This window comes from Filicampus tigris, chromosome 9 (genome assembly GCF_054856515.1).
Source record: "Filicampus tigris isolate MCC_2025a chromosome 9, RoL_Ftig_1.0, whole genome shotgun sequence".
NCBI classification, from domain to species: Eukaryota; Metazoa; Chordata; class Actinopteri; order Syngnathiformes; family Syngnathidae; genus Filicampus; species Filicampus tigris.
Window position 1 is genome coordinate 19,150,532 of NC_141225.1, and position 26,819 is coordinate 19,177,350.

Below are 26,819 nucleotides of genomic sequence, written 5' to 3' on the forward strand. Positions count from 1 at the left end.
CAGCTGCTTCCATTAGCACAAGACAGAGCCTCCTTGCAAACACATTCCGGCCAGTAAGCAGCGGCTTGAAAACATCGAGTGGGGTAACTGTGGCAATGATGCCGACTGGGTAACATAACAAGGATTACGGCACTTAAACAGTCAGGGAGGATCCACCTTTCTACAGTGGTTACTGATCTGATGTTCGAATATACAGTATAACACTGACCAACGACAGTGAAGATTGGCTTTCAAGCTCTCAACCAGTTGAGCTCAGGTAACACGTGAGCCGCTAACTGTACAGTGCTGATCCCGTCACCCAGCTACTTAAGATAGCTTGGGCTGGATATCTTTTAAAAACTACAGTGCTCTTGCTTTGAGATTGGAATAATTCCTGAAATTGCTGACACATACAAAAGCAACCCTTCCGCCATGTCTCTTTTTTTTTTTTCCTCACTGCTATTGCCATGCTCCTCCTCAAGCAGTGCAGTCTCAGATCCGATTGTGAGTGAAGGGCTGATGAGCAGATACACAGGGCGGAAGAGGAAGACAAAAGTGGAAAGTGAAGCTTGCACATGTATCCATGTCAACAGAGTGGACAATTAAAAAAATAGATATATAGGGAAGCCGGATATTAATTCAGAAGGCAGATAGTTGGGTAAGTAGGCAACTATTACATATTTAAATCTAAGATTAACATTTAGTTTTTGAAAGAGGAGGCAAAGAATATAAAGTGCGATCTCTGCATTTTGGTGATACAAAAATGGAAAATGTTCAGACATTGCGCAAGTAGGCCATACATTATTTACAGTATGCAAAATATTTGACTTTTTATTGCTGCATGATCATGAATAAAAATAATGTGACGGCCCACACCATAATGCAGCACAAGGCTACAAATATGCGCGATATACAAACTCAAAGCGGAGGGAATTATAACTCCGATCTCCCTTTTGGAGCTTGTCGATCCCTTGCTCAAGGGATCCGTGACAGTGTGCCAGGCAGCAAGCCGGCAACGCCACAATTTCTATATTTTCTTTCTCGTCCGCAGTGGAAATCGAGCTGGCCGGTCTGAAGTGAAATCCAAACAGATTGCGACACTGCCGCTCCAACAACCAGAACAACTCATTTATTTTGCTTCCGCTGTCCGGGCTCTTGGCAAACATCTACAGCGGTGTCTTGATTCAATATCTTCGTGTCCCAAAATATTAAGTCTTCAAGTCCAACTTGGTTGAGAAGTGGTGTGACACCCGGATGACAGAGACAAAATTCATTCATTGCAAATTACCGCGGACACCCAGGCCCACCCAGAGACAAAATTAATTCATTACAAATTACCGCGCACACCCAGGCCCACCCATGGCTCCGCCCCTGGTCTGCGAAGGAAAACACAGGCCTCAGAATGAACAGGAATATCGTTCGATCTCCCGACTGCAGAGGGAGGAATCAAATGTAGCAATGAGCAACAGCCTTGGTGCACCCTCATCACGGGTCTGAGGAAGCTCTGGGACACATGGAATGCAATAATTGGGTTTAAAGTTGACGTGGGCTGCGCTGTCTTAAAAGGGTTTGAAGAAGTCAGTGATTAATAGAAATGCTGTGGGAAAAACTAACAACTGAATAACACATGAAAGAACGAGCGTAGTTCATGCGCTGCAAGCTCAAAGCTTACATGAACCTAATGTCGTCTTTGCAGTAACACTAATGTCATCAAAACCTTTATTATGTCATCGCAAAGAGAGTTCAAGGGAGACCTGCAGATAAACATGCGGTTTGGTCGACGGACACAAGTGACTGTACATTTGGGGATAAATACGACTAAGAAAAGATGAGCAAAGATCAAGTAAGTGACTAATAGATACAATAGGCCTACTTTCAATATCACTTGGGAATAAAAAACGATACTCATTTATACACCAAAAACAGTTGACAAAATCAATTGTAGACATAGCCTACCTGAAAGTAAACTTAAGATCAGATAATTGTGGAGCTTCTAGAACCTAGTAGTTCCCACGGTTACCACCTTGTTTATGTTGCGTACACGCCTGATCAGTCAAAAAATGAATCAGGGCTATTTTACCACCATGAAATAGCTCCCACTGCTCCCACCGCAGACATTTTATTTTTACATTTTCAGTTCGTGTACATGCAATGTTTTGTAGTATTTTCTCAGTGACCTTGCAACAACTTGTACAAATACTAATTCTAACCATCTTTGTTGCCGACGTGTTTTTTTGGGCCGTGATGATCAAAGCCCCCTGCCAAGTCATACAAAACAAACAAGAAAAAGGTAAGTCGCATGCAACGGAGATGGCTGTAGTTGTTGATAGAATGTGGTTCGTGGGCACAACTAATATTTCAAGCCATCAACAATTATGGCGGACGTATACAAGTCTAGTTTGATCACATGAAACTCATTTCAGGAGGAAGAGGATCCCGGGAAACTTATTAAGCCCGCGGATCAACTGGAACTCAATGAGACTGTAAGACTTGACACACATCATCGTTTTATCAATTGTACAACCAAATCTAGTCAAGTCGAGCATGTACTGTATATATTTTTGGCTTCTCTCTCGACCGATAGGAGCTGAAAGAGGAAATAACAAAGACTCTGACGGCAAAAAATCCACATGCCCCCCACAATATTGCCCACTACAAATTTCATGTAAGACAAGCACAGCCAGGCTATTGTGACTTTTTCTATCATTTACAAAATGGAACTTCATCATCATCGTGGCTTTTCGTCTCATTACTGCTTTGTTTTTTTCCAGGATGGTGCTTACAAGCTGACCACCGTTGTAAATCACATGGCAGTTCACTTTGTCTTGGAGGGTTGCCTCGAACATCAAGACTTTGATGATAGTCAAAGTGTGACAGCCACTGAGGAACTCACTGAAGATGGTAACTGAAGCTTGGAACCTTTTTCTGTTAACAAGAAATTGTCAACCTCAATATTTTGTGTTTTAATGGTGTAGTCAAAGATCATGTGTGTTATGATGTAATTATATGAAATTGTTTGGTATTTTTGCAGCAACGGGAGAGGAGGGAGAAGAATCTGATGAGGTGAGGAGTGATGTGATTTGTGAGTTGAAGTACTAGCACTTGTTCTTGTTGGTTTCAGTTCAGTTTAAAATGGAAGTCAACCCAATTTTTTTCTTTACAAGAATATGTTCTATGCAGGCCCACTACTCGAAACACGGCATTCTGATTGATATTGCGATTGTGAGCTATTAGTTCCGCAATAAAAACCACCTGTTTTTGTCCATCTCAGGAGGCGGCCATTTTGCCACTTGGCTGTTGACTAAAAATGACATCACAGTTCCTCTGCCTGAGCAACCGTGATGTCATTTTCAGTCGACAGAAGTGACAAAATGGCCGCCCCCGAGATGGCTAAAAACGGGTGCATTTAGCTGCTTAGCGCATATTCCACAAACGCGATATTAATCAGAATGCCATGTTTAGACTAGTGATGGTGCATAGAACATATTATTGCAAAGAATTTTGTGGGGGTTGACTTCCTCGTTAAGTATTTAAAATTTGAATTTCATCGCTCAATAACTTCCTCCCAACGCTGCCATCTTTGCTCCTTTTTTCTACAGGAGGGATCTGGTGATGGAGGTGATGGAGCTGAGGAAGAGGAGCCCGTAGAAGATGACATCCCAAACGCAGAGCCAAAATGTACAAATCAGTTCAACTTCATCGAAAGAGCCTCTCAAACCATCAACAATCCACTGCAGGTAGGAAGGACAACTCATTTTATGTATTATTATCACCCTATTTTCCCATATTATGACAGTGATCAAATGCAATCCAATCAAATCAAATAAGATTTTATTTATACTGTATAGCAATTTTCATACATGAAAATGCAACTCAAAAGTGCTCTGCTGATAAAACTTTTCACACCTGTGGGTTTAATAACATTGTTGCAAATACTAGCATCTATCGCACAATTAGGCATGCGGGTTCTATTATTATTTTCCTGCAGGGCAGAAGTTGCCAAACGGTTCCTCCTCCACGCAGCAACTACTACGCGACTGCTACTCAGGTTGAGGATTCTCGGACATTTTTCATTTCAAATCATTTCCATGCCTTATCGTTTATTAATGCTCACTCGGGAACGCTGTCACGACTCCAGTTTTGCCTTTGCAGTGGAACATATATGACGTGTACATGGCGGAGCTGCAGAAACAAGATTTGAAGAAAGAGAAAGACAAGGATAGTGACAAAAACAAAAAGTTGATGCTCATCGAGACGCCGGTGACTCACACTGTGCATCGTGCCCAATAGCAATCTGTCACGCCAGCTGTATAGATCCGTTCTTTTTCATCAACTTCTTTTATCTCTTCAGAGTGATGACATCACCCAAGTATCTAAATCAGCCAAGCTGTTGGAGCGGATGGTCAATCAGAACACGTATAATGAAGTAGCACAAGGTGTTCAATGTTTAAATGGATGTCATTGTATCGTAGAGTAATATGTCACACAGGTACAATGATTTCCGCTCGTCCTTCCAGATTTCAAATACTTTGAGGATGCGGCTGATGAATTTAGGGAGCAGGAGGGTACTGTTCTCCCCCTGTGGAAGTTCCAGTATAACAAAGCCAAAATGATGTGTGTCACTGCCCTCCGCTGGTAGGTTTGCTCACCAACACTTCCGGTACTCACATTAATGCAAGAGGACTAATTCATTCACTTTATTCCATAGGAATTTCGTGTATCCAGATTGTTTTGGGGTGGGATTGGGATCATGTAAGTCTTTAAAATATTTTGATTAATAAACTACACTTGTCAATAGGTCATTTTAATCAGAGATGGCATTACTGTGTGTCCCGAAATGTGTTTTTTTTGCTGCTGAATGTCTTTAACTGTCTTTACTTTTTGGTTTGTAGCACATCAGGTGTTTGGGATATTTTCCTTTTTTATTTATTTTTTTATAGTTTGACCTATAAAGGCTTGCGCAACATGGATTTTACCATATGTTGTAGCTATAACTTTGCAGTTGCTGAACCTAACCCTTAATTCATGATTCAGGCATTCAATTTCATTTACTCATTATTATTACTGTTATTATTATTATTATTATTATTAAAACCTGATTTGCTACTGGAAGAAAACAAGGGTAGATTATGAATCAGCACAAAAAAAATCATCTATAAACGTTTACTTGAATTTCATATTTTCAAAATTAAGCAGCTTCCGTTATGATTAACTCAATTATATTTTAAAATCATATTTTGATTAAGACAACTCCTTCTCTCCGATCCGACGGCAGACGACTTCAGCAAACAGGGCCGCGGGATGCTCCTCTTCTACACGTTGAAGAACTCGACCTTCCCCGAGTACATCTTCTCTACAGGTTCTGGAGTCATGAGCCTCGACATTCATAAGCAACATTCATACCTGGTGGCAGTTGGTTTCTATGATGGATGTGTGTGTGTGTACAACTTGAAAAACAAGACGCAGGACCCTCAGTACAAGAGCACTGCTAACAATGGCAAGCACACTGACCCTGTCAGGCAGGTGAGGGAGTCTAATTTATCCATTAGCAGAGCAGCGGTTTCAAAACATTGAGTTCTGGCAGCAAACATACACAACGCACAAAATGTCTGCTATATTGCTTCCATAGCCATTCAAACTGTTTCTCATTCAGGTGTGCTGGCAGAATGACAACAGCCTCAATTTTTATTCGGTGTCTTCTGATGGCAGAGTTGTGTCATGGACGCTCAGTAAGGTTCGCTAAGAGAAATACAGATCAACAGTACTTTCTGAATGTGTGTCGTTTGATATATGCACTTGTATACTGTATTCTCATTTATACAAAAACTGGATGGAGACACTTGTTAAACAGATGTGCTATTTATGCACTCCTGATGTACATTTCTTTTTTATTTACTATGTATGCAGAACGAGCTGGTCTTCACAGATGCTATCAGGCTTGCACTGGATTATACTGTGTCTGACGGGCCAGAGGGTATTCAGGATCTCACTAATGGTGCGCTTTCACTCTATTTGTGTCATGCATCTTTTTACTAGACATTGTAAATATAACAGCTTTTCCTCACAGCATGCTTTACGTTTGTCAGCCAGGCTAGTTTCTGTCACTGTTCATGGCTCATTTGTATACTTCTTGTCTGCAGCGAGTGGCACATCCTTTGACTTTCACCCAAAGATTGACGATCTCTTCATAGTTGGCACTGAGGAAGGGAAAATACATAAGGTATATGCTGGAAAAATTCATTTCACCCTCCAAGATTGGTCTGTCAAATGAACTGTCAAGAGGCTTGAAATACAGCAGCTGTGCCCACAAGCTATAAAGTTGATTTAGTCTAGAGAGTGTGAGCTTTAATTGTCTCTGCAATCAGAGCTACAATCCTACAATGAAAATAAAATCCCTACAATTCTCAAAATACTCAACCTTAAATTAGTCTTTAAAACTTACTCTTTTATGGTTTTCTTTCTCTGAGTACGTTTGTACAGCAAGAGATTAAGCATAATTCAACTTCTCTCGTTCTCTAGTGCTCAAAGAATTACTCAAGCCAGTACCTAAAGACATACGATGCCCACAACATGGCAGTGGATACGGTGAAGTGGAATCCTTACCACTCAAAGGTTTTCATCTCTTGCAGCTCGGATTGGACTGTCAAGATCTGGGACCAGGATTTCAGGTAGGATGAATCGTGAATGATGACAAAACTGTAGAGGCATGCATCATTATAATTTAACCATTAAATTAACTTTTAAAATGGTTTACAGTTAGTTTATAGTTAACAGTAGGGATGTAACGATTAATCGAAAATTGACAAAAAATTTATTCAAACCAATTAATCGAATAATTGATCCGAATCGAGACAAATTGAACTCGGGACATCTGAGCAATCACAAGCCCTATACTGCAACACCTAACAAAAGACATAACATATCTACATCATTAGAATATACACATTTAGATAACTAAAAAATGTCTTTAATTTTTTTTCCATTCCAGATGGATACCACTTTTGAATGTGCACACAGAGACAAGCATGGTAGCGATTTTTAAAACATTGAATCGGATCGAAAATCGGGAACTGAAAATCGAAAATCGGGGCTTGAGTGAATCGTTACATCCCTAGTTAATAGTCTTCATGAAAGTGAGCGAGGCTTGGCTGTCTTTCCTTTTCCAGCACTCCAATGTTCACATTTGAGCTCAATGCACCAGTTGGCGATGTGGTCTGGGCGCCGTACTCCTCTACTGTCTTTGCTGCTGTCACCACAGAAGGTTTGGTAAGAGCCTTTATGATGACTTTGCTTATTCTACTCTTTTCACCATAATTGTACAAAGTGTGCGGGATGGCCCGGGATCAGTGGGGCTTAGGGATGCAAAAGTACAAAAGAACACAGCACAATAGTAGAAGGACTCTACATTAATCATAGGTGTGAATTTGAGTGTGAATAATACATTGGCTCCGGCATGTACCCCACCTCTCACCTAAAGTCAGCCGGGATAGGCTACCAGCTGACCCTAATGAGGATAAGCGGTATAGAAAATGGATGGATTGATAGAAGTGGCCATTAAAACAACAACAACAAAAATTCAGAGCTGCACAGGCTGACCCTCTGTGCACTGCTGTACTCTCAAAAGTACAGTACATTCTTTGTGTGCGGCGGGGCCGTGACAGATAGTGGAAACACTAGTTAACGTCGTCCCCTTTTGTTTAGATGTAGTGGGTTGAATTTATGGCATGTGGGCATCTGACACACCCACGCGTAGCGTACATGAACATGTAGAGTGCATGCTATCTGACTAACTTGAAACGGCTCCCTCAGACCACACATGAGTGTCACACAAATTTAGCCGCACGGTTTGGAAGCAGATTGGAAAGGTTAACATCGTTCCACTTGAACAGACAATATGCATTTTGTGTACTCCAGCGCACTAAGTGCTCTGATATATTATTTTTCAGGTTCATGTTTTTGACCTCGCCATCAACAAGTATCAGGCTATCTGCCAGCAGCCCGTGGTGAATAAAAAGAAGACTAAACTGACTCACATTGACTTTAACCCCGCCAATCCCGTCATCGTAGTGGGTGATGACCGAGGCTCCGTTATCAGCCTCAAACTGTCCCCTAACCTCCGCAAGAAACCAAAGGTAAAGTTTCAAGAATAGTATCAAATTATTATAAAAATGGGTTTTTGCGTCATTATCGCGTGACAATTTTAGCTTGCCTAATGTATGTCTACCGTTTGTGTGTTTGTGCATGTGCAGGGTAAGAAGGGCCGGGATTTGGTTGAAGGTCCTGAGGCAGAAGTAGCCAAGATGGAGAAGCTACTCAGTCTGCTGAGAGACCTTGAGCAAAACAATGTTTTAAAGTAGCCACTTTTCCCTCTCATCAGCACTGTAAAGTACAATAAAGTATTTCACATGTTTATGATATCTTCCTCAGTTCTCCCCAGTGATATAAAATTGCATTTGTGTAGTAATTTAAACAGTACAGGCAAAATTTGAACAAGTGCACCGTAAAGCTCAGTAGTTGAAGCGACCTTTCAAAATTCTATTAGACTGCATGGAATAATTGTGACTTTATTATAAATTGGTTGTAGGCCATCAGTAATGCATTTCGACCATTGTTTATGTACAGTATTTCAGTGCAACTGTGTGTGACTGATGCAAGCCTTTTCAGCATTTTCCCTTCTTTTGCTCGCAATTTTCATGACAAACCCAGCTCTAAACTGTCAAATGAAATTTACACTGTGAGCATACTGGACAATATTTTTTTGGGGGGGGGGTTAGGTCAATTTATTGGCTTTTTTTATTTATATTTCATTTATATTTTCTATATTATTTATGTCTATATTTATTCATACATGTATCACAGCCTTTTATTGTTTATTTATTGTATTGTAAAGTGCTTTGTTACAGCCCTAGCTGTTATGAAATGCGCCATATAAATAGAATCGTGTTGTATTGTATTAATAAAAATGCAATGCAAAAATGCCCATTGCCACATAGTGTCACTAATGGTGTTTTTACTCCCTGGATCACAACCCTCCCGTGGCAGAGAGCATTTGTTCCGATGAACGTGAGAGTGATGCCATCTGGAGTTGAAGCTCCTGGTTGAGTTTCTTGAACGTCAGATGTGGATGTTGAACGGCAGCAGCGATGCTCCTCAACTGTCACAAAGGCAGAAGAAGGCTGCCGAAATGAGGGGCCGCCAGTTGTTTTGACCTTCAATCCATTCGACCCTGGCGTCTCTTTGTCCGAAGGACAATATAATAGCCGGGTACTATTCTCCCCACTTTAAAACCAGCTCTTGACACCCCCCCCTCCAGGCCTCCACCGTCTATGCGAGCGAGCATCTTTTCGCCTACCTTGGCGGTCCTCTCCATGCAGAAATTTGGCGTGTGCCGCTGCAACCATGTCAGTGAAGATTTTGTCAAGTATTTTTCACGACATTTTATTTTCATTATTTCATTGTATCCTCTATTATCAAGCCGCCACAGTTGCTAGTCTTTTTTGTTGGAACATTTGAGTGCTTGTGTGTGTGTGCAAACAAAAGCAATTTCTTTTAAGCGTGTACTTAATTACAATGTTAATATATCAGAAAGTGGGGTTTTGTTTAAATGATTTAGGGAGAAGACTAAGGGAGTGATACAAGCTACCAGTAGAGGGCAGTGGCTCACAGCATCGAAGTGTAGGTCCCAGAGCAGGGTAAAATGGAGCTATAAAACAAAGGAGAAGCCTTTTATTTATTGTACTGCCACACTGTGTGCTGTGTCATCGTGTTCATTTTACGGTGACCATTCTTTAGTGCTGCAAAATATGAACGACTGACCCATACTTGACCTCAGTGCCTGTAAATGCCGGCATTTTTTCTTCCGCGTCAGTTCAGTTTATGGGAAACAGCAGAATTTTATACAGCGCCATGAAAAAGTATTGCCCCATTCCTGAGTTATGTTAGTTGATTTATTTATTAACTTATTTTGTTTATTTGTATAGCAGGTTCTAAATGGTGATTTTATTTATTAGGGAAATAATCCAGACCTATGTGGCCCTAAGTGAAAAAGTAAACTTAAATGGTTATTTTCAGACAGAGTGAAGTAGGCTACATGATCTAAAAAAAAACATCATGTCATGATCCAAAGAAATTCAAGAACAAATGAGAAAGAAGGTGATAGAAATCAATCAAGTTTGGAAAAGCTTACAAAACCATAACCAAGATTCTGGGACTCCAGCAAACGGCGGTCAGAGCTCCGAGGGTGGTCGGTCAACCAACAATACTCCAATAATGCAACAATGTGTAGTAAATCGCAAAAGAACCAAGGGACTGAAGGGCTCACTGGCCTCTCAATGTCCGTGTTTATGACTCAACAATAAAGACACTGGGAAAAAGAAAGTTTTAAAACGATAACCACAGCTGGCAAAACATACACCAAAACTCTCACATCTGACGATACCCAAAATCTTTGGAGTAATAAAGTTGAACATTTAGCAAGGGGTGTGGACTGTTACATTTGGTTTAGAAGTAACAGACTATTTAATGAGTAGAACATCATGGCGACAGTCAAACAAGGCGGTGGCAGTATGATGGTCCGGGGCTGCTTTGCTCCTTCAGGACCTGGACAATTTGCTGTGATTATGCAGCAGAAAAGAGACTGAAAACATAACAGTAAATCCACTACTGAATGGCTAAAAAAAAATTTTTTTAAATGAAGATTTTGAAATAAACCAAATAAACCTCCTGACTTTAATCCAATTGAGATGCTGTTGTATGACTTTCAACAGGTAGATTGTGTTTTAAACCCACCAATATAACAGTTCTGCAAAGAAGAGTGGGTCAAAATTCCTCAACCCCGGTGCAAAGACTCAACACCGGATAAATCAAACGCTTCATTTCAGTCACTGCAAATTTACAAATTTGGGACCCGCCACTGCTGTGATGTACCACATTCCCTGTGGGTGCCCTTCATACATATCGGTATCAATGACAAAAGGCAGGAAAATGCAAACGTCAACAGGCAGTGTGAAGCTGCTTTGGTTGTAGTTAATGCACTTTAATACTGTTGTTGTCTTTTTGAAAGTCACTGAGAATACAGAGAATAACAAATGGTAGTTATGAGTGAGTAAAGTACATGATCCTTTCCAGACTATCGGCTTTTTTACAACCCATCCATCTCATGTGTCAGGTTCAAAGGGATTAGTGATTAGGAATGCATGACTCAGGGGCCACTGATGGTGTAGGACTTGTCTGACGGCGTGGGCTCGGCTTCTATTCAGTGACAGAATGAGTGAGTGTGAATGGTTGTCTGTCTCTCTGTGTGCCCAGTGATTGACTGGTGATCAGCCCAGGGTGTAGGCTGGCTGCCTTTCCTTTCTAAAAGTCAGTTGGGATAGGTTCCAGCCTCCTGAACAGGATTAACGTTTGTAGAAAATGGATGGCCAGCGCGCAATAAAATTGATTTCTTAGTTCGAGTCTCAGCTCCTTTCTTTTTAGCCAGGAAAAGAGAGCAGTCGGGAACAAAACAGGTGAGCCGTGATTGGTCGTTACCTGAGCCCTGAGCAGTTGTGATGTCATTTTCAGTCGACAAAAGTGACAAAATGGCCGCCCCCGGAGATGGCTAAAACGGATTAATTTTGCTGCTTAACTCATGTTTCATATTAATCAGAATGCATTGTTTCAACTAGTGGGCCTGCATAGAAGATATTCTTTTAGATATGATTAGAATGAATGAGACATTGATTGCAGTATATCAGTAACAATTGATCACTCAGATTGGCTATTAACTAGCAAATCAATGCACGAGAACGGCAAATAAAATGAACTGTGGATTGTATGATAAAGAACGATCCACACATGCGTGCATGCACGACCATCTCTGGCCACCCCTCACTGAACCCCACAAAAACATTTCTGGCTACGCCCCCTGCTCTTTGTGTTTGTGTGTCTTAAATATAGCACCAAATCATCTCTAATTGCAGTTTTCCCGGAAGACATGCTCTGCTGTGCCGAAGTTGTCTTGTCAGCCCCTCTGCACTGCAATGTGCTCGTTCGCCATAACAACACCCCCTGCGCTGCAGCAGGATCCTGATGTAATTGCGTCCAAACTGTTCCCCTCTCTTTTGCGCTTGATATCACTGCTGACACCCACTAACTCCAACTCAGCCCCGCCTCCACCTCCCAATCTCTCGCTTTCTCGGACTCTCTCTCCCGTGTGCTCTCTTGTCTCTGCTATCACAGAACTCCTCGAGCAATGCTGCCTCATCTTTGATTGTGTTTGATGAACAGATGGAGGGGGAGGGGGGGTGTGTGTGTGTGGGGGGGGGGGGGGGGTGCAAGCACACAAAAGTGGAAAAGAGCCTGAAAGCCTGGCGAAGAGCACTTTGATTCATGTGAACACAGTGGACAGTGAAACATAAGCAAAGCTGCATGTTCAGTCAGAGGAGCCTGCTGGGTAAGTAAAGCAACTATTATATTGGTATGCATCTATGCAGTTAAGTTTTATGATCACGTAGAGAAAGAAAGATGCATGATCTGTAGAAAACAAATCATGTGCATTTAACTCATTCACTGCCAACGATGAATTTACTTGTCTTTTCACAGTCCAGCCGTTCAATCCCAGGAATTTATTTATATTTTTTTCCCATTTTTTTTTTCAAATCTTAGGGTAAAAGAGGGTCTGAAATGTCTGGCGGTTAATGGACCATTGGGGATGTCTTTCTAATACGTAAAATGCTTTTCATGGGAAAAAAATGCACACATTGCTGCAGCATGTATTTTCTTAAACGGAATGGCCCTAATAAATTGAGAGTAAACTTTATCATTGTCATATTTGATACTTTGAGTTGTTTTCCTAATTACTGTCAACATGCTTAGTCACTGTCAAACAAGAAACAATTATCTCCTATACAGTAATTCGCCTTGATTTGTTTTTAATTGAACTTTAATGAGTATTTACAACACATTGTTCTGCTGAGAACACATACGAAATAATGTCACCAGATTCGGGATAAAGTTACCAGTTAAATAATCCGTTTTATTTTTATTAACATTTATTAACATTTTGAGATTTTTCCTACGGATTTTGCTTAACTTTCTCATTTCATATAATCATTTGTTTTTCAACGACAATATGACAGGAAAAGGTGTATACAATTTGGTGCAATTGGAGTCAGTTAGTATTCAATTCCAATCTAAGACAGCCCCAATTTAAGTTCTGCTAACTGAAGTGGTGACCTCACAACAAAACATGGTAGTAAAAAAACAGACTTGACTCAAAGTGACGTGGTTGTCATCCAGAGATATTTACTCAGCTGTTGAGGTTGCCATAATTAGAAATAAAATGGGACTTTGATCTGCTTGTGTCTGATTATTACTCCCGCCAAATAAATGAGTAAATGAAATGGGCAGCCAATACCTTTTTTTAGTGCACAAATAAACAGCCAGTGGCCTTAATGTGTATTTTCATTGTTTGAACACTGTAACTAAAGTTTGGTTCATTCATTTTAAACAAATGAATTTATGCAAGTCTCTGCAAAATATAAAAGGTGCTTTTGCTATTTTGGTTCCAGTGCATGATGTCATCATTTAGTATTAAGCAAAGGGCACACATTTGTGTCACTGGTGACTTTGTATGACATTTCCAGTAGTTTATTAAGGCTTCGTCAACAAAATGCAAATTGAGGCATATCAGGTGATGTTTTTTTCCATTTTCATAGCATCTTATTTTCTCTCTGCAGTTATGCGATTTATATTTTATCAATTACCTCAAAGCGGAAGTCAACCCAAACCTGACCTGTTTTCTGAATCTGAGCCGTGATTGGTCATTTGTGAGCAACCGTGATGTCATTTTCAGTCGACAAAAGACAAAATGGCCGCCCCCAGAGGTGGCTAAAAACGAGTGCATTTTTGCTGCTTAATTTATATTCCACAAATTCAAAATTAATCAGAGTGCCGTGTTTCAACTAATGGACCTGCTGGGAACATATTCTTGAAAAAAATATGTTAGGGTTGACTTCCGCTTTAAATAACATTTTGTGCGTTTCTACATACCACCCTAATTCTGATTGTTCACCCCCCCCATCTTTTTCAGACATTGGCAATCATCCACTACTGTGTTTAGACTGAGCCTACGCGGAATCAGTCACTCGAGCAAACATTTTATGTGTCATCTGACAAGATAGGTGAGAGTAGACGTGACAACCGAATAACAAAAGCTGCCTTTCCTGCTGTTATCATCAACTGAAAGTAAAATACCCTGAGTGTACGAACGTACTTTTTGCTCATTTTGCTTTCTAACTGATCAAATGTGGACAATGGACCCTGCAGGTAAAAAACATTCGCACGCGACTACTTTATGAAGACTTTAGGATGGATCCTGCCTAAAGTTGAAGCAGACACTGGACACTGAAGCCCCACTATGGAATCTGATGGGAACGTGCCAGCGCTGTCCACAGCAGCTTTGGTGGCCATCGTGTGTAACGCATTTGCTGCTATCTTCCTCCTCCTCCTGTGTCTTGTCCTTTATCGAGCTTGCAGGGTCCCTTCCAGCCCAGACAGACTGATGGTGCTGTCTCCCAGTGAGGGAGAAGGCAGGCCCCTCAATGATAAGTACTTCCTGACTTCCTGACTGTAGTGGGCGGAGTCATATGTAGCAATGAGGAAAAAGTGCCAGGAAGCACTGGGACTCACGTAGAGCAATAATTAGGCATGTCTTTTGTAAATTCAAATGGACCAGGGGCTTTGTCTGAAAATAGCTGTGATGTATAGAAGAGGAAGTTGAATGCACACAAACTGAGGAAAATGATTGCTGTAGGTGGGTTCTAAATATATCCTGTCATTTCATCTCAGCATATTGCTGACAACAGGGACTGAGCCTGTGTGTGTGCCATTGTCACTCATAAATCGCAGCGATTTGTGTGCCAGAACTCCTAACAGGGGCTGTTACATAATGGTCGGCGTCCTCTTCAATATACAGTGCTCAACATAAATGAGTAGTAAGTATGTCACCTTTTAAAAGTAAGATTTTATGAATTTTTCATTGAATACAAGAACAATTTTCAAAATCAAATTACTGTTAAATTTGTTACTTTTTTTTGCAATATTAGATTAATATATTTCGATTTTTTTTTTTTTGGGCACATTCACAAATCTGATTTGCAATCAATGGCCCACATTTGCGGGACTATTTCGTTGTACAATATCCCATAGAATATTTTTATTGTGAAATTTAGAATACAAAGGAAAATTTGGGAAATGTGTTGGGGTGTACTGTACTCATTTAAGCCGAGCACTCTCGTCTGCTTCTACTTTGCACGATGTCCCACTGACTCTGACCTGAATGACATGTAAAGGGGATTTGCTTAGCCTTGCTTTCCTTTTACTAGCTGTAGGTGTAACGTCTAAGTGTCCCAAACACATTTATATAATGGGGCTGCTGTCAAACAAACGCACTGTCAAAGCAACATGGACCAATAGCCCTCTCCGACAAAACCCGAGGAGCTCAACTAACAAATCACAGTTAATGGACAGAGTGCTGCATGTGTCCAAAGCAAGATGTCAGGGGGACATTGAGTGGTACTTCACTGAACAAGAGCATCGCAACCAACCAGCAGCAGCAGCAGCAGCAGCAGCAGCAGCAGCAGCAGCATCATCGCTCAAAGCAAAGCTCTCACTCTACTGTCGAATGAAGTCAGAAGACTTTTGGTCCATCCCTGGAATGCTGCCCAGGACTGCACGTGCATGTCAATTAATAACATCATTGGTCTGGTTGTGGCCTAAAGATGTTTCATCTATCAGGCTAATTTGTTTTGATGGTCACTTAGAAGAATGCTCTCCCACGTTCAACTTGTTTAATACATATGGAATTGCCTTTGTGAATTACTGCTGAAGTACACTGCAGTCCTAACGTTGCCTGTTTAATGTAACAAGTGCTTTAATATATAATAAATGCATTTTCTAATTGAATGTGAGTGATTTCTTTGATGAGAGAAAAACAAGATATGGTATTTTTACCTATACTTTTTTCAGGAGAGCCCCAAATTATGTGTTGCCTATATTTGAGCAAGCTACTTGCCAGGTGTTGGGATGTTCTCATTCATCCAGGTCATCAAATCATTCTTATTTTTGATTTCATTCTTTGAATTGAATCGGTTTTTGAATCGGGCTTTGAATCGATTGCAACTCGACTGTTCGTGGAACAAGGCTTGGTTGGGACTGGGCAAAGAGGCAAGGCAGGAGTGCAAGTTGTACTAAAAAAACATGATTTATTAAAAAAAATAATAATAAAGGGGCAAACAAGGCACTTCGGATAATTAAAAAAAACAATTTCACAACAAACAGGGGGAATAATCTGACCACAACTGGAAACAAGACACATTAAGGGAAAGTTCTGTATTCTTGTATGGACATTTTCCAAAATAAAACGGGTGTTTAATGGCTTAATGGGAATTTGATAAAATACTGGCATCAGAAAAAAAATTGACATCCAGGGCAGAAACGTTAAGTGTCCTTATTTTTTTTTCCCACTCGCCGAATGAACAGAATGGAACTTCTCCGAGGATAACACGAGGGTCACTTGCTTTGCTCCGAGTCCCTCAGCAGACTGAGAAGCTTCTCCATCTTTGCCATTTCCACTTCAGGACCTTCGGGCAGCTCTTGACCTTTCTTGCCCTACAAACACACGCACGCACACCCACACACAGGAATTACTTGACCTTTGCTGAGTAAACACAAGGAGTTTACATACATACAGGTAGTTAAGATGGCTGCAGTGTATTGAAAACAATAAAAATAGAAGACTGATCTACACTGCATAACAAAAAACGGCTTTGTAAAAAAAATATTGATTACTGATTTGCCTTGGTTGGCTTCATCAACATAGCCATGGATATTTGCGCCAATATTCCACCAATATCTGGTTTTGCTTCTTTATAATTATTCTTATTATTCCCAACAAACACCACTCACAGCATGGCAGTAGCCGGCGCACGTCAACGTGAACAGCACTCTTTTGTGTACAACATCAGCTGCAGTAACTGCAGCCCTCCAGCTCAGTTCAATCTAATAGACGATTCCATTATAAAAGACACATTGTAAACTTCATTAAATCCCCATTTTCATTCATTGTAAAACTCAAATAATAGTGTCTGAATGACACGCTCTCTCTCTCTCTCGTTTTCCGCTGCACCATGAAATGTGTTTCTATGCAGCACAAATTCATTTGTTGATTTGCCATTTTGTCTTTGTGGTAATTTTTTGGGGCCTCGCTGTCAATGTTATCAGCATGTTGTTTGTAATATTTGCAATGGGTGCTTGTGTCTGATGGCTATTTGCTACGCTGAGATCTAGGAGCACTGTCAGCAGTGCTGAACTTTATAATTATGTCCCAAATGTGCTCTCAAGGACTGTAGTCTAAGGATGATAATGATGCGCCACCGGGCTTACGTGTGTGTGTGTGTGTTTTCACTGCTTAAGAGATCTGTTTATGAGTATGGCCCACAATGCGTTGTAAAATGTATAACACATTACGATCATTAGAATTTAACCTATTTTCATTGCACCATCAAGAAGGAAGACTGCAAGTTCCTCCTTGATTAAGGCCTTAACGGTTAATAACCATGATAAATTAAATTGAGATTGGTTTTAGTTTTCAATTATGAGTGTGTATAAGTGAGTCCACATCTACTTTAGATTCGAATTGGTTTAAGTTCTGAGCCTGGACCATTCTGAGATCTTCCCTTTTAATGGTACGGAGAATATTTAGAATTGAATATTTAATATTTAGAATATTAAAAAACAACAACAACATAAATTATATACCGATGCATGCTTAAAACGTTTGACGTGCTATGGGCAAATTGTAAATATTTAATGCGATGAAAGTTTTTGGTTTATTAAATTCAATACATTTCAGGTCATAACCGTTGGGAAGCCCGTGGGCATAGTAAAACGAATAAGTCGCAGGAAATCTGTTCCAATCTTTTAAATAAGACAAGTTAGATCATCTCCATAGCCTCTGGTGAGAGCTAATGACAAGCTAATCTAATGACAGTACTCAAGGGTACACATTGCTAATTGATGACTGACCTGAAGAAGAAAAATTTCAAGAGGGGACACAATCGATTGGTGGTGCTGACAACGAGTAGGGGAGCCGCTGTTCTTAAGTAAAAAGAGCCGTCGGTCATAAACGTAGAACAGCAGAGTAATGTAATGTGACGGGACATCGACAAGGACACAAACACACGCCTGCTCCTTCCCAGGGGTCTTCTTGATAACGGCTCTTACCTTTGGTTTCTTGCGGAGGTTAGGGGACAGTTTCAGGCTGATAACAGAGCCTCTGTCGTCTCCCACGACGATGATTGGATGGACGGGATTAAACTCGATGTGAGTCAGTTTGCTCTTATTTTTTGCCACCACTGGCTGCCGGCAGATAGCCTGATACTTGTTGATGCTCAGGTCAAAAACATGGACCTGGAAAATATATCAAAACAACTTAGTGAGATGAGCAAACGATGGATGGAACACTGAAAACTACCTGCTCAATCTCATGAGATCCAATCGAAGAGCTGCATTGTAAACTCTGTCTTGACCAAGTTTTCTGAGTTTGGTCATGTGACGTTTGCAAGACGAGCAGTGATTGGTCGTTACCTGAGCAACTGTGATGTCATTTTCAGTCAACAGCAAGTTGAATGGGTGGATTTAACTGCTTAATTCATATTCCACAAAGGCAATATTAATCAGAATAGACTAGTGGGGCTGCATAGAACATATTATTGTGAATGTTTTAGTTGACTTCCCCTTTCAGAAAGGCATTTGCCGAGTATTGCAATGAATGACTGTGCCTGGGTCACTTGTGTCCACACTAACTGTGAGTACTTTTCTGCACGCAAAGTGTCACTCACAGTCGGCACTTGTAATTGATCTGTGTGACTTTCTACAGCCTGTGTCCCTTTGGCAGTGAACTAATTTGTGTTTTTCTATTACTGTCTTCTAAGAATTTTTCAAATGTCAATAATGTGATCGCATTAGATTGCCCATGTATTTAATAATTTAAGATCAATACACACCTAGAGTCTTTGTAATCCATTTCAAACGGAAAGGCAATATTCTGTTTTCACTTTGCAATTTTGAATGATGAATACCAAACAAAATACGTTTGTTTTTTTAATCTGCATATACAGGAGGGGAATGGGACAATAGCAAATCAAATGCAATTATTTTATTTTATTTTTTTAACCTGCGGGTGGTGTGTTCAAAAGTAAATGGATTGAAACTAGTTGTATATATTTTATCGTAGAATTGTACTGCATCCTACTGATACACCTCTCAGTATGTCTCAGTAATATTTCCCCCCTATCATGATGCTAAATAACATATAATATTTTGAATTTTGTAAAGGGAAGATGTGTGACTTTAGAAGGCAAAGATGACAGAGCAAATACAGATTTTCACAATAATCTCACTTGGGCCCACTGATGTCTCATCTTGACATAACAATTCCACATCTGTCCGCTACTCCGCTCTGATGTCAAGTCTCCCAAAAGTGAAACGGAGTTATGATTTAGCAGAGAGCAATTTTTTTCACTTCTCAGGCCACCAGGCATGTTATAATCATCGCAAACACAGACAGTATCAGTCCCAATGAGTCAAACTGATGTCACAGAAAATGTCAAGTGTCAGGCATTTGAATTGTGGAGGGGATTCACTTTGGGGAATGTTTGGCAATGACATTTAACAAACTTTAAATGACTTCTGAAAAACGAATACATTTTGATCTCTTTTTACTCATCAATATGATACCTAAGTCTCAATTGCCTTTTTTCCTCCTTCCTGAACGGGGGAGATCATTTTTGGAACAAAAAGAAGCAGTCTGAGGTGTGTAGGTGGACTAATTAATATTCGCTCTGATCAATGGCCCAGTGGGGTGTGCCAACGTGGAAAAAATGCATCTAGTTTGTGATGGGGAAAAAGATGAAAAGTGCTGTTTGGTCTTTTGTTTACTGTACAGTATATTCACATTTTTAAATGATGTTGGCACTCTTCTTTTGCAAATGAGCGGGATTACATGTAAACAATATAGCATTTGCGAGGCCATTCAAATTTGAAACTGAAACCAGAGGAAAAAAATACTTTCCACTGTCATTCACATTGTGGGTCATTTGTCTCAGTGAATAATGCATCTTCATGACAAAATTCTGGCATTTGCAGGAAGTGTGCATGTTTGAACACTTTGGTGCCGATCCATATCAAGATTGCTAAACCTTGGCAGCGGTGTGTTCGCTACTATGTACGCTGCAAGTTTGCTGTCACCTTGAAAAGAACATTTTAAAAACAGTACAATTGAAACATTTTGGACACACTTTATTGTGCTGCTGAATGTGCATGCAGTGTGTCTTCAAAATTGTAGATGTGTCACCTAAACACTTTGCTTGCCCAGAGTAGGAAATATTTCACATGGTACTCTGTTGTGCAAAACTATGCGGTATAGCTACAACAGTGGCTACAGCTTGGTCACTTCAAACTATCAGATCACACCAGATTATTGTTTGAAAATGTGGATGATTATTGTCTTTTTTTTTTTTTTATTTCCTGCATGGCGCGGAAGCTTATCAGGTTTGGATATTTTACATCATATATATGATCAAATGTCCAGTGCTTTAATACTACTACTTCTACTACTACTACTACTACTACTACTACTACTACTACTACTACTACTAATAATAATAATAATAATAATAATACAAAAAGGACCATTAAATAATAATTAATAAAGAATCATTCATGCCAATTTGTTACTTTCAAATGATTCTTACCAATCCTTCTGTGGTGACAGCAGCAAAGACAGTGGAGGAGTACGGCGCCCAGGCCACATCAGCAACTGGAGCATTGAGCTCAAAAGTGAGCATGGGAGTGCTGGAAAAACAGTTCAGACAAACAATGTGAATATAATCTGTCTTCATTAATAATATATTGAAGAATACTTTAGTGAGCCCAGGTGGGAATATGTTAATGCAGTTTTAAATGATTTCCAGCAACATCACTGACTTTGTTTTCACTTGGGTTGAACAGGTAAATTAAAAAAAAAAGGACTAGCTGGAGACAGGTAAAACGGGGGATGAAGAGGTGATGTTAGGAATGTTTAGGGCAATAATTTACTATACTGTACATGATTTCATGGATCATATAGCAGTCAAGCTAACACTGCTGACAAGGAGTAGGAGGTAACAAATGTGCTATGAAATCATATGTGGAGAATATAAGGACATGCAGAATACTTAAAAGGATAAAAAGACCTGTACGGTCAGTGTATCCAAAATAAATGTTGCTTGCTGATTTTTGAATCTTTCATCCTTCCTTGGTCTTACTTGACAGTATGGTCCCAGATCTTTATGGTCCAGTCCGAGCTGCAGGAGACGAAAACCTTCGGGTGGTAAGTATTCCACCTCACTGCATCCACTGCCATGTTGTGAGCAGCGTACGTCTCCAGGAACTGGCTTGAGTAATTCTTGGAGCACTAAAGAATGGCAACAAAATTTACTGTAAACCAAAGGTGATGATGAACTTTTTCTCTTAATAGTTTGAATATCTGAAACTGTCAAAACATCTAGAGCGGCACATAGAATAGAATAGAATGCAATACAATACAATTTTATTTATATAGCGCATTTCATAACAGCGAGAGCTGTAACAAAGCACTTTACAAACAATACAATAAATAAAAAAGAATAGAATAAAAAAGAATAGAATACAGAATGTGTTAGTATTATTCCGGCAGAGAATTTCATTGTAAAATAGTTTTTAGTCTTAAAGAATAATGAAATCCTGTGTGGCCAAAGTTTTGAAAAGTCTAATTTTAAGAACTTCACAGTTTGGATTGCAGGTCTGAGTGCAGTGAAAAATAAAGTGCATACTCACAAACTAAATCAGCTTTATGGCTTGTGGGCACAGCTGCTCTATTTCAAGCCACTGACAGTTCATTGACAGCCAAATCTTAGATGGTGGAATGAATTTCAACATACCTTGTGTATTTTACCCTCCTCGGTGCCAACCACGAAAAGAGAGTCAGTCTGTTTGTGGAAGTCAAAGGATGTACCGCCAACTGAACACAAGAGGTATTTGGGCACTTAAATGTGCAGTCCACAATGACAGACAATGGCCAGACTAATGAGCATAAAGCAAGTATAATTTCTAGCACAGTTTATGATACTCCATTACTTAAGAAATAAAAATCTCACCAGTGCTACGCTCCTGAATAGCCTCAGGAGCATCAAACACAGCATCAGCCACTGTAAGCCTGATCGTGTCCGAGAAGACCAGCTCATTCTGCGGACATGCAAATACATTGTGATACACTTGTGCTAAACATATTTATTAGATCCCTTGTCATAAAAATGAAAAGAGACCCTACAGTGTGCTGCTGCTGCTGCTGCTTAAATGCCGACTCATTCAATTTCAATGAGCAATCAACGTTGTAACATTTTGAATAGGAATGAGGGATTTCAAATTGAATTCACCTTTTTTCATCATTTGAAATGGCACCTTGGGCCTTGAGAGAACTAAATTAGAAAAAAAAAAAAAAAAACATTCCATCACTAAAATATTTTTTTCTGTTCAAGAATGTAAATTAAATAACTATAATTCATAATTTGTCACAATTTTAACAAAATTTTCCCTTAAGAGAATTGAATTCATTGACAGAAACAATAATTATATTAAAGTGTGAAAAAATACATTTTCAGGTACTTCTATGTACTAGTGTACAACCATTACAGAAATGATGATTTTGTTAATCTCCAATTATGTTCATTTATAGGACAGCAGTGGTGGTTTAATTCAATTGTTAGCACTGCATCGCACGTGGACATTTTATGTACTCTATGTCCAATTTTGTAATTAAAAAAAAAAACCTGGTTAATGGGATGTCTGTAACTCGGAAACCCCATTCACGTAAAAATTAAAAAAATAAAAAAAAATGGACATACATGTTGTTCACAGGAAAGCGATGATGTACTACTATAGAAGGACAGTCAGAAAACAAAAATATCTGGAAAAAAAGCTACTCGTGTTTTAAAACTGTAGCCAGTAAAACACAGAAGAGTCGTGAGTCTATCTTTGTTTTCAGATACCTAAGCCATTTTGTGTCAGCTATTAGTCAAATTGAATAAAACCTATTGTGTGAACAAGAAACCTTGGCTTATGCTATCTAAACATAATATATAAGTACTGGTCCAAAAAACCAACCTTAATGAGTGTCCAAGACACAACACGGCCATCAGACGACACAGAATAGAAATTGTGGTTGTTGTCCATGTCGTCATATTGCCATCGTACCTGATTGAAAATCCAAACTCAATTGCAAAACACCAATACTGTACATACTGTACACAGCAAATATATATGTAGCTTAATAGCTAACCTGCCAGACAGGGTCAGTGTGCTTGCCAGTTTTAGCATTGCTCTTGTATTCAGGTTCCAGTCCCTTCTTCTTCAGGTTGTACACGCACACGCAGCCGTCATAGAAACCGACAGCCACCAGATAGGAATGTCGCTTATGAATGTCGAGGCTCAGTACGCCGGCACCTGTGGGGAAGATGTACTCGGGGAAGGTCGAGTTCTTCAACGTGTAGAAGAGGAGCATCCCGCGGCCTTGTTTGCTGAAATCATCTGCCGGTAGTTGCAATAGAAATTGTATTCGGTCATACCAATAAACATGTTTGCTTGTCAGAAAGTCAAAGAATTGATTCATTCATGTCAATGACTTACAAGATCCCAATCCCACGCCAAAAAGATCGGGATATTTCTCATTCCTGTGGAATAAGGTGCATTCATTACGTATCTTGTGCTGCGTTATCATTTATGAGCAAACCTACCAGCAGAGTGCCGTGACAGACATCGTTTTGGCTTTGTCATACTGAAACTTCCACAAGGGAAGGAGAGTGCCCTCTTGCTCCCTAAATTCATCTGCCGCATCCTCAAAGTATTTGAAATCTGGAAGGACATAAAGTGAAAGAGGAAAATATTTTAGTAGCAGTCAGACAGATTGCAATATCGGCGGTCCTTTTCATCTGGAATGCAGTATCAGACAAAGAATAAACACACCTTGTGCTATGTCATTACATGTGTTCTGATTGACCATTCGTTCCAACAGTGTGACTGCCACGGCCATTTGGGTGATGTCATCACTCTGCTGAAATGAAAATGTTAAATTGGCCTGACCAATGCTGAAAAATGTGCTTCCTGTTGCACTATGAGCAAGAAAAAACATCCAATGCATATTTGAGGGATTTGAGGGTTCATTAATATAGAAGTAGCATTTAGTAATAGAGAAGGATATGAACAGTAGAACATGGAACCCAGGATCATTTCAACTAAGGGAAGTTACCGGAGTGTCATTCAGTATCTTCTTTTTGTTTTGGTCACCATCTTTCTTTGGTTGGAAGGCTCTCTGCGTCTCTTTTTTCATTTCTTGTTTCTGCAGCTCCTCTGTGTACGCATCATATATCTCCCACTGAACACACAAAAGAGAAGATGAGAATTTATAAGCATTTCCAGCCGCTCTAGCGGAATTGAAGTCAGAGAATCCACTACCTGACTAGCGGTGGCCGAATAGTTGCAGCGTGGAGGCGGTACCGTCTGGCAGCTTCTATCCTGCATGGAAACACAACTTGAAGTCTTGCCGAATCGCTGTATACAGCGTGTTTTATTTTACAGGAAGAGAGGACAGAAATGAGACTTTTCTCCTACCCGCAATGCATTATTGAGTGTTTGGGAGGCTCTTTCGATGAAATTGAACTGGTTTGTACATTTTGGCTCCTGATCATTTGTTTTGGAAGCAACGCTGTCTGGTCTGTCGTCTTCTAGAGCATCTTCATCCTCACCACCATCTCCAGATGCATCCTAAAAAGACATTGTAGCTAAAATCACACTCTTTAACCACCAGGTGATGTCTTATGGGTCCTAGAATTACTAGAACTGAATGTTTTTTTCTCAACTAAAAAATAATTAAAAAAAATACCAATGTGTCTGGTTTCTCCTCATCAGGTTCTGCTCCAGTATCACCAGTTGCTTTCTCTGGACACAATCAAGAACCAAATCATACATGAAATGCATGTTTGTTTGTTTTTTTAAATTTGATAACATGTTGATAGTGACACTTGGTGGCTCAAAGTATGAACTGCACCACAAATTCTGTCGGCTTAAGTGGTCTACACAAACATAAAGGACAATGCTTGCAGTTGTAATTACACACAAATGGCGTATTGGCAAAATATCATTTTCTTAGATAGAATAGAACATGTTGCAGGTGTTAGTGAGCAACCTTCAAGGAGGTCTTCACTGGCTGCCAGCCTGCGAGCCTCATCCGAGTCCTGATGTATGAGACAACCATCCAAGACAAAGTGGACAGCCAGCTGCTCGACAACACTGGTCAGCTTGAAAGCACCGTCCTGGAAAAGACAAAACAGCAGCTGCGTTAAAAATAGTGATTCCGGTTCAATGTCCTTCAGGGGATTTGTCTGATTGTTATGATATGCAACGATGAACCACTGATTCATCATGACCTGTGATTCATAGCATATCATAACAATCAGATGCAGAGCAAATATGCCCCTACGGGTGGTAGACAGAGCAGACAAATGGCAATACAGAACACGTTCAAGGATGACCTAATTCTCAGTTTCCAATTCTCACTTTGTATCTGCTATAATAAAATAATGAAGGAGTTCTTATTCTGGTTTTGGTAAAACGTCAATGTACTGTATTGTTTTGAGACAGATTAGATGTATTCAAATAGATAGAATGTTTCTAGTAAATAATAATATTAATATTAATATTATTATTATTATTATTATTATTATTATTAATAATAATAATAATAATAATAATAATAATAATAATAATAATAATAATAATAATAATAATAATAATAATAATAATATAAAAATTGCATGCCATAGATGAAATGTTACATTGGTTCAAAATTGCTTTATTGCTTTTGAAAATTTAAGTTTTGTCTGCATAATGGCATTAATTTGACGACTAACTAAAAAGAATAATTTGCTGGAATAATGGATATGACTGATTCCTAATTTCCTACATTTACAAAGTGTGCTCAGAGTGGTGTAATTTTCTTACCTTGAAGCTGTATCGGACAATGTTTTGGGGCGCATGTGGATTTTTTGCTGTCAGAATCCTAGTGACGTCCTCTTTCAGCTCCTATTTGAATTAATATACAAATAAACAGAGAACACACTGCAACACTGAGTAATTTATCAGGGTAACTCATGTTGTTAAGATGATGATTAATTTTATTTTGGGGTTATTTCTCTCTTACAGCATCAGTGAGGTCCAGTTGATCAGCAGGTTTAATAAGTTTGCCATGAGTCCTTTCTTCCCATACATAATCACCACAGTCATCTTCCTCATCCTGCAATGTTGCATACAGTCGCTGTGAGTAAATACAAGAAATATGAATTGAGTGTGTTATTTTTTACGTGACTTACCTTTCTCTTGGTGGTAGCTTTTTGTGACTTTGCACCAGGCACCTTCTGATCAGTTAAATGTAACATGAAAAACAACAACAGGATGTTACATTTGCACAATATACACACAAAATGCTTATTTACTGACCCACAACCCCATCATTTCTCATTAACTTAATTCCACGTGAAGTACTTAGAAAATGTTTACCTTTTTCCCGGGTGCCGCAACATGATTAGTTGTCATCCCCAAAAGACTCAACTTTGGACAGAACTACAAAGGAAAGTTCCAGCAGGTGAAGACTGAAGAAGGCTTGGCTGCCCCGTTGTATACCGGTTGCCGTGACAACCACAAGTCTCAATAGAGCTTCCTCGATTGTC

The 26,819-nt window shown here is 39.7% G+C and overlaps 2 protein-coding genes and 2 long non-coding RNA genes across 6 annotated transcripts; 3 read left to right on the top strand and 1 right to left on the bottom strand.

Annotated features, from left to right (window-relative positions):
- Nucleotides 1-1,654: 1,654 nt before the first annotated feature.
- Nucleotides 1,655-8,967, top strand: LOC147142423 (dynein axonemal intermediate chain 1-like). Its single transcript, XM_086041680.1, has 20 exons — nucleotides 1,655-1,822; nucleotides 2,234-2,269; nucleotides 2,403-2,462; nucleotides 2,564-2,644; nucleotides 2,751-2,880; nucleotides 3,011-3,042; nucleotides 3,579-3,716; nucleotides 3,968-4,027; nucleotides 4,132-4,239; nucleotides 4,331-4,415; nucleotides 4,497-4,614; nucleotides 4,688-4,731; nucleotides 5,255-5,502; nucleotides 5,633-5,713; nucleotides 5,887-5,974; nucleotides 6,120-6,199; nucleotides 6,499-6,647; nucleotides 7,146-7,245; nucleotides 7,926-8,111; nucleotides 8,229-8,967. Exons 1-20 carry the CDS (start codon nucleotides 1,808-1,810, stop codon nucleotides 8,334-8,336), a joined length of 1,947 nt encoding a protein of 648 aa, XP_085897806.1. The 5' UTR covers nucleotides 1,655-1,807; the 3' UTR covers nucleotides 8,337-8,967.
- Nucleotides 8,968-12,290: 3,323 nt separating this feature from the next.
- On the top strand, nucleotides 12,291-14,374 carry LOC147142424 (uncharacterized). Its single transcript, XR_015088144.1, has 3 exons — nucleotides 12,291-12,412; nucleotides 14,051-14,205; nucleotides 14,287-14,374. It is a non-coding gene; the product is annotated as an uncharacterized LOC147142424 (long non-coding RNA).
- A 1,823-nt stretch (nucleotides 14,375-16,197) lies between these two features.
- On the bottom strand, nucleotides 16,198-26,757 carry dnai1.2 (dynein, axonemal, intermediate chain 1, paralog 2). Its single transcript, XM_086040516.1, has 20 exons — nucleotides 26,650-26,757; nucleotides 26,463-26,507; nucleotides 26,294-26,386; nucleotides 26,095-26,175; nucleotides 25,280-25,406; nucleotides 24,977-25,032; nucleotides 24,706-24,858; nucleotides 24,550-24,609; nucleotides 24,344-24,469; nucleotides 24,061-24,145; nucleotides 23,832-23,949; nucleotides 23,725-23,768; nucleotides 23,378-23,625; nucleotides 23,203-23,292; nucleotides 22,197-22,284; nucleotides 21,981-22,060; nucleotides 21,327-21,475; nucleotides 20,775-20,874; nucleotides 18,244-18,429; nucleotides 16,198-16,629 (listed from the first exon to the last, which is right to left on the bottom strand). Exons 1-20 carry the CDS (start codon nucleotides 26,683-26,685, stop codon nucleotides 16,531-16,533), a joined length of 2,064 nt encoding a protein of 687 aa, XP_085896642.1. The 5' UTR covers nucleotides 26,686-26,757; the 3' UTR covers nucleotides 16,198-16,530.
- LOC147142426 (uncharacterized) lies at nucleotides 18,093-23,698 on the top strand. 3 transcript variants are annotated; one of them, XR_015088122.1, is made up of 4 exons: nucleotides 18,093-18,342; nucleotides 20,795-20,859; nucleotides 21,334-21,391; nucleotides 23,453-23,698. It is a non-coding gene; the product is annotated as an uncharacterized LOC147142426 (long non-coding RNA). The 3 variants fall into 3 exon arrangements; XR_015088123.1 differs by having other exon boundaries at nucleotides 20,798-20,859; XR_015088121.1 differs by lacking the exon at nucleotides 20,795-20,859.
- Nucleotides 26,758-26,819: the final 62 nt, after the last annotated feature.

Excerpts from the sequence above, each read along its gene's own strand:
- LOC147142423 (XM_086041680.1), top strand. Across the intron at positions 5,503-5,632 it reads ACACTGACCCTGTCAGGCAG|GTGTGCTGGCAGAATGACAA; the intron begins GTGAGGGAGTCT and ends TTTCTCATTCAG. Across the intron at positions 8,112-8,228 it reads ACCTCCGCAAGAAACCAAAG|GGTAAGAAGGGCCGGGATTT; the intron begins GTAAAGTTTCAA and ends GTGCATGTGCAG.
- dnai1.2 (XM_086040516.1), bottom strand. The coding sequence starts at position 26,685 with ATGACAACTAATCATGTTGCGGCACCCGGGAAAAAG. Across the intron at positions 23,950-24,060 it reads ATGTAATGACATAGCACAAG|ATTTCAAATACTTTGAGGAT; the intron begins GTGTGTTTATTC and ends ATGTCCTTCCAG. Across the intron at positions 16,630-18,243 it reads ACCTCCGCAAGAAACCAAAG|GGCAAGAAAGGTCAAGAGCT; the intron begins GTAAGAGCCGTT and ends GTGTGTTTGTAG.